Genomic DNA, 15,207 nt, shown 5'->3' with positions numbered 1-15,207 from the left:
AATGGCATATGTGTATATAATTAGGATAGCTGATTATTGGTGCTTCATGATATAAAAGGACAGCAATAGTGTCTAACCATTGTCCCTGATGAAAGTAAAGGGAACTGAAATGATCGTTGGGCACGAAATATTTTTCAATGTATGTTTTTCTTTAATTTATTTGGACTTTTTTGTATTCTTCTATATCTCTATTCAAATGATTTTGTATTTTTGTATTCTGATTTGCTGGTGCTGGTGTGTTCATTTTATTTGAATAATGGAGACTATATAATTTAATATATGGACTATGCACAACACTTTATTGTTACTTTTTGATAGTCAATTGAGTGCATACACCTCTATCCATTTTTGTGCCTGTTTATTTATGTGGATTTTTGCACCATATCATTCAGTAATTTTTTTATTTTACATTTTTTTATTCTGTATTTTGTTTTTTGTTTTTTTAAGAAAAATAAATCTTTTTTTGTGTGGATATAATGTTTCAGACAGAGGATTTTGTGCTGTAAGGAATTGGTTCTTCTGAATATGGATATGTTTAGAGATGCAGATGCAGAGAGAATTCTTTTTACTGATACTAGTGCTTTAGCGTTTGATAAGGAGATCACAGACAAATTATTTAAGGACTTGCTGCGATTAAAGAAACGGGAAGCAGATCTATATCTACATGCTTTAACGCTGTCTTAATACTTTAAAGAAAAACTCATCCCTAGGGGTTTTAGAATTCTTACCAACTTTAGGCCTACATAATAAGGACTTTTGTATTAAGTGGTGTAATATTCTGAATAAATGTTCCTTTGATTTGATGTTACTAGTTATTGAACAGGTTGGTAGTGATCTTACCAATATTAGGAAAGAAATCTCTGACATTGACACCAGTGACTTTAAAATGATGTACCTGCTGATTTTTTTTAACAAATTGGATAATGACTTATAAAAATATAAACAAGATCTTCTCCATTTCAAAAAGAAAAATATTGTATGGTCAAGCAGTACTATCAGGAGAAACGTGTATATTCATGGCTGGTGTGGTCTGACTTTACTAAATCTAGAACACCATTTTTACCACAATTTAAACGCAATCCTGTGGTCCCTTTTTCTGACTTGGACAGCAGATCGCAAACTTCTTCTAGTGACTCAGATCCTGTTGAGGATCTGGTTCCACATAGTGGATCCCAATTTGGCAATTTGCCAATTTGGCAGCGATTCTGATGAAGTTTTGTGTCAACTCTCAGATGTATCTTGTTACCAGAAGCTTACTTTTGATTCCACTCACCAATTTAAAAAAGATATTGATGAGGTCATTAATTTAGGAATCATCACAGGTAATATTAAACAAGAAACAGTTTTTTTCCTTACCCAGACACACCCAAAGGAACCGATTCTGTATACCTTGCTAAAGGTCCACAAGAGCCTAATGTATTCCCCTGGGAGGCCTATAATTTCAGCCAGGGGTTCGCTGTGCCAACTGGTTTCACAATTGGTCCATATATATCTTCAGCCTATTGTCCAGAGTTAGAGCAGTTTCATCTATTTATTTATTTTTTTAAAGGCATGTCCTCCTTTGGTCAATTTGAAAACAGATGGCAATTGATGACATTGGATGCCACCAGTTTGTATACAAATATCCCACATGACTTGGGACTATTGGCTTGTAAAGGTGCTATTGAGTCGTACATAGCATACTGTGGCCCTCTGTGTGAATTTATGATGAAATAGATTGACATAATTTTACAAAAGAACTTTCTCTTCCAAAATAACTTTATACATTTTTATTTAACTTTGTAAATAATTTTATTTACAGCTGAGGGGAACAGCAATGGGTTCCAACATGACACCATCGTATGCAAATATCTATAGGACACAATACAAGAATTGTTATATCCTGTCAGACTCACTTTATTCTCGCTATATCAGATTTTTTGTTTGACATATTGACGATCTCTTCCTGACTTGGAGAGTTAGTGTAGAAAAACTCATTGAATTTGTACAAAGACTTAATGAGATTCCAGGAACCATCAGATTCACGTGCAATACTAGCAGTGACACTATACACTCTGTTGATGTAAAAATTCAAGTACGAGAAAATAACTTGGAGACCATGCTGTTTGCTAAAGATATGGATAATAATTATTTATTACATGCAACCAGTTTCCTGAAGAGAGAGTTGCAATTTTCACAGTTTTTAAGAGTTATTTGAATTACATCTGATCCGGATAAGATTGGCGTTGCACTGTCTGCCATGAGTCAACGGTTCATTTAACAAGACTACATTCAAAAAGAAGTTGAGCAGGCTCTTGAACGAGTGGGTAAAATAAGCCGAGAGACATTGTTGACATCTCATACGAAAGTTGGTGACACTGATGGTAAGATAAGCAACCTTTTTTCCACTTATACCACTGCCTCGAAACATATACGGAATATGGTACTTAGACATTGGCACATTGTAGGTATCCTCTGCTCCAAGATTTGTATATATCGGAGAGGCAAAAATCTGTGTGACATGCTAGTAAAGACTGACATTGTTACACATCCTAACTGAAATTCCTCAAATTGGCTGAAAAAGAAACTTGATATTTATCGTTGTCTATGATGTACCAATCGTCAATACCTGTACTGTGGTGAATCCTTTATACATCCAGTTACTGGTAAAGTATATAATCTTAAATATAAACTTACACAAATACGAAAGTATATTTGTGATTTATATTCTGAAATGTCTGTGCAATCTGCTTTATATGGGAAAAACATTCCGCATGTTAAAGGAGAAATTGGCCCACCATGGGTCATCCATTAAAAAAATCAACTACAAAGTCATCTACAATGAAAGAGATTAAGCACTTGCCTGTGGCTAAACATTTTTCTGAGAGATGACACTGTCACAGGCACTAGGAGTCTTTGCCCAGGATATCACCAGATGATGTTCTTACCAGAGTAATATAGCTGGTACTATGGTCCTCTGGTAGCAGGGTGACAACGGAACAGGAGAATCAGCAGATGGTGAGAGAATGCTCAAGGAAAGTCTATGACTAGCAGCAACTGGTAATGACTTAGATGTATGAACACGAGGAACCAGATGGACAAGTAAACGTGAGGAGAGTCAGTGGTCTGCGTACAGCAAGTTGTACCACTGCTATAGTGAGGAGGAATGTCCAGGAGTAGAGAGGGGGTAGTGAAAGTCAGTGGTCTGCTTATAGCAAGTTGTACCACTACTATATATATGTGAGGAGGGGCACGAGGAGATGAATGGAATACAGAGGATACACGGGCCACACGGAACTTGATCCCACGATGATAACCACAATACAATAATAACTGACAAGCGCTGCTTGAAGTATGCAAAGTCACTATAGAGATCCAGGTAATAGGAAACAAAGTCAATAGTAACAATAGCTTCAGTAGATAAAAGACTCCGGAGATGAATACAACCCAGTCCAGACGGATATGCAATACAATAGCAAAGTCAATGGAAAGTATGCATACCGCGGTTCAGGAGAGCAGGCTGTCAAGGAGAAGTGCAGGGATACCTGAACGGCTGAACGCCGGCAGGAGGAGAGATCACTGGAGGATGGAAGCGGTAATCAGGTTGGTGCAGCGCACGAAAGGTAACCGATAATCAAAGGAGCAATACTCAGGAAGCAGTAGTAAGTAGAACTGGAAACATGATGAACACGGGAGAGTTGAGGCTGTCTGGTATCCGGCAGTAGTAGCGGAGGCAGTGGAGGGGAGACACGCTGAACACAGGAGAGTAGATGCGGTCTGGAATCCGGCAGTAGTAGCGAAGGCAGCGGAGGGGAGACACGCTGAACACAGGAGAGTAGAGACGGTCTGGAATCCGGCAGCAGTAGCAGATAGGAATCAGTGGAGAGCTGACACGATGAACACAGGAGAGTTGAGACGGTCTGGAACCCGGCAGTAGCAACGGAAGCAGCGGAGAGCAGACACGCTGAACACCGGAGAGTTGAGGTGGTCTGGAATCCGGCAGCAGTAGCAGATAGGAATCAGCTGAGTGCAGACACGATGAACACAGGAGAGTTGAAGTGGTCTGGAAACCACAATCGTAGTAGACAGGAATCAGCTAGAGCTGAATACACGAGGAAACACAGGAACACCTTCAGAGGCTCATGGGGAATGAGACTCCAAGATCAGGCAACTAGGTAATGATCACAGGTGGTTTAAATAGGGAGGGTTGCCTGATCATCCAATTAATTAAAAGCAACAGGTACTGAAGGTTTCATAAGGGCTGCACATGCGCAGACCCTCAGGATGGCGGACGGCCACGGTTCCTGAACACAGGAGAAATGGCACTCACAGTCCGGTGAGTGACAGACACTCTATTCGTGATTTAACATGCTACCCTGTTGATCGTGGTTCTTGCTATTCCGAAGCTTTTAAGACAGACAAAGAGGATAGAGACAAAGCAATTCCGGTTAAAATAAACTCGTAGACATGGTTCAAAAGCATTAACATAGACAGGCACTTAAGAGGCGGAACTTAACTTTGTTATCACTAAAAGAGCGACATTGAGATTTCAGAATTTAAAGCGGTAATGTCAGGACCCGGCAACTGGACCATTTAATCTAAGGGTTTGGGTTAGGCTTAGGTGCCGGGTCCTTCCATTACCGCTTTAAATTCAGAAATCTCTATGTCGCTCTCTTTAGTGACGTCAAAGTTAAGTGTTAACTTTCAGTATTTTCGCAATCAATACTAGTCATTATTACAGTATCTTCGGAAATGTCATTTGTCTATGTTAATATAAGTCTGCTTTTAAACCATGTCTATGTTATTGTAATCGGAATTATTTTGTGTATATCCTCATAGTCGGTCTTAAAAGCGTCAAAATAACTTACCCCACCCCTGTTGATCATATCCCTCCCCTAAGGAGGGGACAACATGGATAATCTATTGTTGCAACTTGTAATCAGATGAATTTATAAACTAAAAACATTGGCTCCCCTTGGATTAAATGAGAATTTTAAGTTAAGTTGTTTTTTATGATGATTTTTTTCTCATTGTTTTTTTTTTCTAGTAGTTAGTATTTTTGGGTTTTTTTTATTTATTTTTTATTATTGATTATTTTTTGTTTTGTTTTATTCATTATATTTTTTGCTTCTTTTATAATTATATTTGTTCTTTTGGCTAGGTTTCATATTATTTTTTATTTAATGTAATTATTTTTTAAGTGTTTGTTACTATTTTTGAATAGGCATTGATAATTGCAATAATGTCCTTTCTGTTCATTTTTGTCCCTTAGATCATTACTGCTACCTTATAATTGATAGTTCACACTGACTACATAAGAGTTGGTGTGTTTGTGTTAAAAATATGAATGACTCATTGTTGGTGCTCATAATCATGGCAACAACTGTGTTTGACAGCTCTGATGTGCCTTGTGTCTGTACTTGTGCACATACTATGAGGAACTTCTCCCTTCACGTGGCAGCTGACAGAGGAGATTATGGATTTAAAACATATTCATCTGATACGTTTTGACATTAATAAGGACACTTTTCTCCTCGTTGTTTGCATTATGGGACCTGATGTCTCCTGATATTGACATCTGCCAGTCGCTAAAGATTTCTGAAATGGTGGATGTCTGTTTGAATGGTTGCTATGGTAAACACAACAGGGCAGTGAGCTGATAATGTTTATATTGTTTGTATTGCTATATAATTAATATTAGGTTGATTTTGTGTTTGATATGTTTTGCAATTTGTTTTTGACAATTGTATTTAAATACTGTTTAAAATATGTTTTATTCACTGTATGAGCATATGTGTATGTAATTTGGACAGCTTATTCTTGGTGCCTCATGATAAAAAAAAGTTTAGCAATAGTGTCTTAGAAAAGCGGTTCCCAAAGTGTGCGCCGCGGCTCCCTGGGGTGCCGCGGTGCTATTACAGGGGTGCCGCGATAGATCGCCCTGGGAATAAATAAAAAAAAAAAAAGAAGAACTTGCCGATCATCCAGTGCCGGATCCTCCTCCTCACTGTTCTCACTGACTGCCGGGCGTGACGTCATCACGTCCGACAGTGTCAGTAAGCAGCAGAGAGGAAAGAAGACAGCAGAACATGAGGAATAAGGTAAGTAAAGGAACGGAGAGTGAAGGGGGGACACACACGGAGAGAGACGCTGAAGGAGGGTAGGGGGACACACGGAGAGAGACGCTGAAGGAGTGGAGGGGGACACAGAGAGAGACGCTGAAGGAGGGGAGGGGGACACAGAGAGAGACGCTGAAGGAGGGGAAGGGGACACAGAGAGAGACGCTGATGGAGGGGAGGGGGACAGAGAGAGAGAGGCTGAAGGAGGGGAGGGGGACACAGAGAGAGAGATGCTGGAGGAGGGGAGGGGGACACAGAGAGAGCGACGCTGGAGGAGGGGAGGGGGGCACAGAGAGAGAGACGCAGAAGGAGGGGAGGGGGACACAGAGAGAGAGACGCTGGCGGAGGGGAGGGGGGCACAGAGAGAGAGACGCTGGCGGAGGGGAGGGGGGCACAGAGAGAGAGACGCTGAAGGAGGGGAGGGGGCACAGAGAGAGAGACGCTGAAGGAGGGGAGGGGGCACAGAGAGAGAGACGCTGAAGGAGAGGAGGGGGCACAGAGAGAGAGACGCTGAAGGAGGGGAGGGGGCACAGAGAGAGAAACGCTGAAGGAGGGGAGGGGGCACAGAGAGAGAGACGCTGAAGGAGGGGAGGGGGCACAGAGAGAGAGACGCTGAAGGAGGGGAGGGGGACACGGAGAGAGAGACGCTGAAGGAGAGGATGGGGACACAGAGAGAGACGCTGAAGAAGGTGAGGGGGATACAGAGTGAGCTGGCAAAGAGGGGGACACAGTGTGTGAGCTGGCAAAGAGGGGGACACAGTGTGTGAGCTGGCAAAGAGGGGGATACAGTGTGTGAGCTGGCAAAGAGGGGGACACAGTGTGTGAGATGGCAAAGAGGGGGACACAATGTGTGAGATGGCAAAGAGGGGGACACAGTGTGTGAGATGGCAAAGAGGGGGACACAGTGTGTGAGATGGCGAAGGGAATACAGAGTGATATGGTGAAGGGGCGCAGTGATATGATAAAGGGGCACAATGTGATGGTGAAGGGGTCTTAATGCATCTCACGTCATTTTGACCCAACTACTAAACAAATGGGACTACCCGGTAATCATTTTGGCTTAGGGGTGCCTTGGAAAAATTATGGTGACCCTAAGGATGCCTCGAACTGAGAAAGTTTGGGAACCACTGGGTTAGACTGTTTCTTGTTCAATATTAACTGATGAAAGTAAAGGGAATGATCGTTGGGCAGGAAATATTTTGTAATATACTGTATCTTTTTCTTAGATTTTTTTCCAAACCTTGCTTTATTGACTCATTTTTTTAGTCCAATAGACAGGCCTTTCTCAGTTACCCTGTTATTATTATTGCTTAGCTACATCTGCTTTGGTTTTTGGTGCTCTCTTTGGCACAAACCTAAGTCATCCCAAGAATACTATGCCTACCATGAAGCATGATTGCAGGTGCATATTACTATGGGGTTGTCAAAAAATGTATAAAACAGATAGTCAAATCTTGTAGGAAAATCTGCTGCTGTCTGCAAGAGATCTAGCACTTGGAATGTTTGCATTCCAAAAAGACAATGACCCAATGTATCCAGCAAAAGCCACAATGGAAAAAGATTCGTGGATAAATTAAAATAAACCAATTAAATATATCATATACTCATAATACACATGAATCAACATATTGCTTCAATTCTTAGGTAGTCAATCAAATATATGGACAATATTAATATACTTATAGCAAATGAATAATCTTAAAAAAACAGCAATACAAATCACATATAAACTGTTAGTATTTGATGCACAGTATAGGAACTATAACAAAAGATGTATCAATTGTTCCTTAGTAATATCTCTGCGTGATAGAATAATTGGACACAATCTCAATAGGAGACAATAGGAGAAACTCATACTGTTAATCAATAAGAGTAAAGTGATTCCTTGAATATTGAAATAAGGCCAATCTGAGTTCCACCTATAAGGAAAATAAATGAGCAAATATGAACCTGCACATGATTGTTAAAAAAAAAAAAATGTACACGTTAGTTCTTGTGCACTGTTGTATTTATTATGTTAGCTTTCTGGTCTTTTGAACTGGGGAATGCAATCCTCTACAACTAGTAGCATTGAACAACCATCACAGCCAGTGCTGAAAGATCACTAATTAATTGATTATATTTATTAAAAGCAACAATGGAGCGTCTTAAATACAAATAAATGAATGCTCTGTAACGGTCTAGTGGAAATCTAGATCTCAATTCTATTAAGGATCTGTGGCATAATTTGAAAGTTGCTGTTTACCAACAATCCATATAAATAATCCAAAGAAGAATTGCCAAAAACTGTAGGGTCCAGAAGTGCAAAACTGGTAGAGACTTACCTAAATAGACTCATTGAACTATTCCTAAAATTTATGGAAATAATATTGTTTGGCCAAATCCTGTTTATGTCTATTAGTATTGAAAGATGTTGAACCTTGCCTTTAAAATGTACTTAAATGTATTATATTCAACCTTATTCAAACATGTCTTGTTAATTCAAAGTTAATTTAAGGTTATTGAAATAATTGAAACTCTCCACATTTCTAACATTATCCGGAACATAAGAACAGGTGTACACTAATCCGGTTGCAGCATGTAAAGATTTGAAACACAGCGTTACCTTCATTTTTTATCTTTGGCAATTCAACCTCCTTTAGCTTGAAGTCTGACAATTTTGGTGCCCCCTCAAAGTGCTTCACCAGGGTCCATGAACGAGACAGCACCATTCTGTGAAGACTAAACAGCACTATCAGGTGAAATAACAGCTTGCACCCTGGGAAGTCTTTTAATACTGTATCAACAAGGAGGTGGAGTCATTTAGACAAAAATCTGCTCTGCTTTATTGGCCCACATAACAAAGCTACATTCACATCATAGAGTTTTCTTGCCAAAAACGTATCCCTATTTACATTTTCGTAGAGCTGGGTAAATTCCTTTTGTTGGTTTTTGAGCAAATATTTGTGTTACAAATATGGGCAAAAGGCATAATTTAATAATATAAGCACATAAAAAACAACTTTTAAAGAATAAGGAATGACTTTGCAAATAACATAAAATAGACTAGATGCATTTTCACTGTGACTTTCCTCTTCCCAGAGCTGGGAAAGACTGGAATGCCACTTACAGGTATAGTCATGTCTGCTCATTGTAGTAACAGTAATGGATTAAAACCCTCAATATTAACTATTGCCTACCTATATGTTCACTAAGATTCAACACTCTATTTGTAAGAAGTGATCAACATCTATATGTGGTTTGTCATCAATGACCAGTCATATGACTAAGCGAGTGGGTCCTTTAACCAAACACTTCTAAAATACCTCTTTATTTCTTAAGTAATTCTGTGTTACTTAAACTATATGTTTATGTTCCTTAATTCGTGTATAGCATGTATTCTTCAAATTTTACTTTTACTAGTTCAGTAGCTGTTGTCGAAGCATAAACATTTCACTTCTTTATATATTCCAAAATCTACCCCACTTCTTCAATATTTGAGGATATTGTTTACCTGTAGTAGCCTTTTACACATTGATACAACACGGCCAGGTACATGTTGTCGTCGTCAGCAAATCAATAAATGTTCCATTGAATTTGGATTTGAACATATTACTAATTTTACTTCTCAAATAATCTCCTAATGTACAAATGTGATGTTGTTCTTTTTGTCTGAACTTTTTTATGGACATGCAGAACTCACTTGATATTCTTATGTTCACAATTATAACTTACTTTAAAGATTTTCTTCACTTGATCATTGGGGTATTCACCATCCAGGACCATAAGAAGGGTGGTGCGGCCATATAGGGTGCAAGATTGATATGCACAATCCCCCAGGCATACATGGAGTGCTGCTACAGAGCCATGAGGCAGAGTGAGAATGAACTACGGCGCTCCAGTGCAGTGCAGCACAGGACGATCCTCCCTCCAGACTCCCCATCCTTCAGGGTTGCCTATGCTGGTTGGAGGTTAATGAGCGTTCATGATAGGGCTCTGCTCCCCTTTGGGCAGCCCACCATCCCACCCACCATCTTTTCCAGCCCACAATCTTCTTCAGACCACCGGCAGCATGATTATGTGGAGCACCCAGCAGAAGGTGCTCCACCCACTGCACAGCCCACCAGCTTCTCCTTCCAGTAATTCCCTAATGCCCATACCATGTGAGTTTCTCCCTACTGTCTCCCCCTCTGCCAGTGGGTCTCTCCCTCCATCCCCTCTGTCTCCTTCCACACTGTGAGTCTCTCCCTCCATTCTCTCCCTTCCCCTAATTATTAAACATGGGTGCTATAGATCTATTGTCAGGCTGGCTGGGGGAGGGAGACCTAGGGCCAGGTTTACTAAGCTGCGGGTTTGAAAAAGTGGGGATGTTGCCTATAGCAACCAATCAGAATCTAGCTATCATTTTGTAGAAGGTACTAAATAAATGAAAGCTAGAATCTGATTGGTTGCTATAGGCAACATCCCCACTTTTTCAAACCCGCAGCTTAGTAAATCTAGCCCTTAGAGTGTTCACTAGTTTATTTGCTTTTCATGAGGTGAATAATAACTATCTGTTTTCCAAACAAGGTCCAACATTCTAGGATCCAGGCAAATGGCAACTGAGCTAATACACCAGCAGCACTGCCAGGTGGTTAAAGCTGCAAGAACAGTAGGGTTTGAGAACAGTCTAGCACTTGTAAATGTCTAGGCAAGCTCCCACAGTAGGGTGGCTGCTTCTCCTCCGACAGTGCTTGGGAAGCAGCTTCTATTGCCACCAATATTGGGTGGGAGGCACCAGTGGTCTTTCTCATCCAGGTCACTAAAATATCTAGTTACGGCCCTGTCACCATGCATGTGTTATAAATAGTTGATCTTATGATGGCTGCCGCTTATCCAGTTTGACCACAAACGTAGGTGCTGCTACAAGCATCTGGGTCTCTTTTGATGCCACTGGGGTCTGTTGGGGATGGGAAGTTAGCATACACACAGGCCATTTAGTATTAATCTTCTGACTGCATTTGACAGAAAACAGGCGTTACTGGGTCCAATGTGGGGCCATGTACACTGCAATATCTGTCAAACTGCCCAATATCACTTTCAGTATCACAGTGTATCCAGCTCTCCAGCTTTACTTCCAATATTCTGACAGAGATGCAACAAAGTATATCAAAGGGGATGGGTTGGGGGGGTCAGCACAGTGCATTAACATTTCTGCGCCACAGTGCTGGGGTCATGAGTTCGATTCCCAATCAAGGCTATATCTGTTTGGAGTTTACATGTTTCCTCCAGTTGCTCCGGTTTCCTTCCACGCTCAAAAAACATACTGGTAGATTTAATTGGCTAATAAAGTAAACCCTAGTCTGTGTGTGTTTTAGAACTCTAAGTTCCAATGAGGCAGGGACTGAGGTGAATGATAAATATTCTCTGTACAGCACTACAGAGTTGGTGGCGCTATATAAATGAATATGATGATAATGGGGAGCCACTGAATGCAAGATGTATGCAGGTTTTTACAACAGTAAGTGGAGTGTATACTGCTCACTGCAGGGAGAATAACTTGAGCACATCACAATGAACACAGTGAAAAACAATGTAAAAGGGTAGCGGGGTGAGTATTGTGCTCAATAGAATTTATAATCTAGAGGAGATGTGGAAATTGAAACATAAGGCAGCAGAGCTACACGGAATGCTCTACTGATAAGAATGGAATCAGGTCTCCAACACTGTTAGTTGCAGTGTGATACAACTCCCAGCAGCACTTAACAGGTTAGGGGGTCCTGCAGGAAGGAGCCCTGCTATTTGCTATATTGGAGGCAGAAAAATTATAGGAGTGGTCAATAAGCCTTACATTTAGCAGGAAAGTCACAGTGAAAATACATCTAGTTCATTTTCTGTTATTTGCAGTCATTCCTCGTCCCTCAAATGCTTTTATTATCTTGTGCTATTAACTGTGTCTGTAGATAATGTAACCAGCATACAATAACACACTGGATGTGGCTGTAGATATTGTAACCAGAAAACATTTACACCATATCTATTGTTACTCATATTATAACAAGTAAACAGTGATACTATAGACATGGCTGTGGATGTTATAACCAACACATCATATGTGTTCTAATGCACATTGCATTGCATTGCAAGCATATCATTTTGCAGCATGACAGTAGAGGCAATAATTATCATTTCCAACAGATTATCACAGCATAATGGAATATTATGCCCAACATATTGCATATAGATCTGCCTAGTATAATGGGGATTGACACTGCTATTGTGATATCATAAATGCTTTTCAACATGTTCTCTATATCAGTCACCCAAATTATCCACTCCTTCACTAACATACGGATGAGAAATGCATCGAGAACATGGAATAGAGAAGTGGTACTGTGACATTGTGAACACCTACAGAATAAGAACATTTAGTTAAAATTATACTGGAAACATGATGTTATTTTAATATTTTCTAACAGAAAGAAATCAAACTTTATTCTGTCTTGTTCTTTTCCAATTAAGAATCATGAAAGTGCTGTTATTTTTATTCCATGGCTAGGAGGGGAATAGTTTCAGGAAGACAGGTAACAGGTATAACAGACTGATACCACTTTCATACTGCCGCCCCTGCAATATCCCGGGTCTCGGAGCTTCCCAGCTCAGAAACACCATTCATACTGCACCTCGGACCCGGGAATTTCCCGGGTTGACCCCATTCATACTGCACAAGTCTGTGCCCTGGCAATTTGTGGGAGTCATCACCAGAGCAGTTTTCATTGGCTGAAAAATTGTGATGTCATTGAAAGGTGACTGGTTAATGCTGGATCACAGCATTTATATGTCTCATAATCTGGGGATGTGATGATTCACGCAATCAATATAATAATGTGTATAATATTTGGGATCTAAGTACCTTTCTTCATCACTCAGCGACTGAACTTATCATTTATATTCCGGCACAATATTTACAAAAAGGTATGGTAAGAAGGTGTGACCAATGTGTAGACTGCAGCAGAACATACTCTCAGGCCAGCCTTCCAACACGCCTTGACAATTTATTTTGGCAAGATATTGTGATTTAAAGGTGCAGGGATAATAACTATTGGTGCTTAGAATTTAATTTTACTCTATGGAAATAAAACGAGGCAGCAACTTGACATGTACATTGAGCTTTCTGCTTTGTGACCCCTCTGTGGCTGAAGAATGAGCATTATACAGCTGCAGGGACTGGCTAAATGACCTTTATATACTACTTATATTCCAAATTTAGTGTACTTGTAGCTCTATTCTGGTTGATGTTCTTAATTTTCTCACAATCCAAACCCAATTACTACATTTTACTCTTTCCCCTTTTAATAAAGAATAAAGAAAACTGAGAGGTCACCTTCAGTTCCAAAAAATGTATGTACACAGCACAGTAGAATCACTGTGAGATATGCTGCACACAGATCTGTACTATAAAACATACCCCTCACCATTGCCCCACAGTTCTTCATGATTCACTGACAGGCAGACAGCCAATCATCTTATTTTCTGTGCAACCCGGGTTGAAAAACCCGGGTTGCACCATTCATAGTGCAGGCGACCCTGGTCCGACCCGGGAATTACCCCTCGATAAATCCCGGGTTGAAGACCCGGGTTTTTAGACCCGGGATTTTGGACTTGTACCATTCATACTGCACCAAGACCTGGGTTGTTTGAGCTCGCCCCGGCAACAACCCGGGATTTTGGTGCAGTATGAATGGGGTATGACTAGAACCTGCCTATCTCCACACAAAATAGCACAGCCCAGAAAAACAATTGTCACAATGTAACACTTGTCTAAGAAGAAAACTAGAGACACAACGTCAGCAAACTTTGTAAAAAATATTGTTTATATTTAGACACTGTTGTTATCTATTTTCTTGAGGGAAACAAGTGTATACAAACTTGTTAAATGATATTATTTTAAATGGTATCACATTCAAGTATTTATGAAAAAGTATCTATATCAGTGCAGGTGTTAAGACGCTTGACATTATATTCACATTTTTATTAATAAATCTTGTTGGCATTTCTGTAAGCCATTTAGGCTAATAATGCTTTCCTACAGTGTCCTTAATCAGGCTTACTCATAGAGTGTGTACAAAAAAATGCATCATTAGCAATGAAAGCATTATCTTAAATATCTCTAATTGAAATAAGTTTTTCTAATTTTTAGATATTTAATCATGTATTCTTTAAAGCTCGTTTATTTTAGAGACACTTGTATTTTTGTTGCATTACCCTTTAAGACTCAATAAGTGTATCCATGGGCTCTATTCTGACCAGGGCACTGTATGTGTTGGGTTAGTATGTTCTCCCAGTGGTTGCATGGGTATACAGAGTTCCCATTGTTCCTTTCTCAGCCCAGAAACATGCCACTATGTTAATGTTAGAGTGTGTGCATTGTAGAAAAATTAAACTTTAAGCTCCACTTCCACAGTCAAACAATCTCCGTACAAGGCTGCGTAGTGTGTCGGCCTATATAAATAAAGGTTAATAATAATAATACTATGTCATTATGCACTGTTTTTTATCTTCTTATAAAGCAGTGCACATAAACTTAGCTGCCACATAGAAATATACAAAGTAAGTTCTATACATCCAGCACAGAGTTGGTTAACATTAAGATAAACAAATGCTATGAAAGGATTTGGAATCTGTCCTTACATGACCCACAGTCACAGAGCTTATTAATAGAAGGCACATACTTAACAGTACAAAGATGACAATTCATAGTTAACAATAACTTATATACAGTAGGATGCAGAATAAAAATAAGTGTATGTAAAAGAAAAGCAATAAATCATCTGTGGTACCTCATTGTTCAGGTATGGAAAATATCCAAGCTTGAGTGAGTTTATAAAAGAATCTTGCAAGCTTGCTCAGTGCTATAGGCTCCTCCCTCCTGTATATGGTAACGGTAATTAAAGGGGTAGGCTAACTGTGAATGACAAAGATCATGCACTTGCACCAAGCAACTTGCAATATTGTATGAAGTTAAATACAATGTTATTTGATAACAATTTTTTTTACATATGTATTTAGTACTTCTGGTTTCAATATGTTGTATATGTTCAATATGTATGTAATATATGCAAACAGGGAAATACAGAGACATTATTCCAGT

The 15,207-nt window shown here is 39.7% G+C and overlaps 1 protein-coding gene across 1 annotated transcript in view; it reads right to left on the bottom strand.

The window, feature by feature from the left end:
- The window catches only part of LOC142153687 (prostaglandin reductase 1-like), a 72,428-nt gene extending 57,467 nt beyond the window's left edge, over positions 1 to 14,961 (bottom strand). Inside the window, exons 1-2 of the mRNA XM_075210890.1 lie at positions 14,897 to 14,961; positions 8,704 to 8,819 (exon numbers count right to left, since the gene is read on the bottom strand). Of these exons, the coding sequence (XP_075066991.1) occupies positions 8,704 to 8,819; positions 14,897 to 14,901 (121 nt within the window). The 5' untranslated portion in view covers positions 14,902 to 14,961. The remainder of the gene's footprint in view (positions 1 to 8,703; positions 8,820 to 14,896) is intronic.
- Positions 14,962 to 15,207: the final 246 nt, after the last annotated feature.

Source organism: Mixophyes fleayi, chromosome 1, assembly GCF_038048845.1.
Source record: "Mixophyes fleayi isolate aMixFle1 chromosome 1, aMixFle1.hap1, whole genome shotgun sequence".
Lineage (NCBI taxonomy): Eukaryota > Metazoa > Chordata > Amphibia > Anura > Limnodynastidae > Mixophyes > Mixophyes fleayi.
The sequence above is the reverse complement of the archived record's forward strand: the minus strand, read 5'-3'. Positions and strand labels throughout refer to the sequence as shown.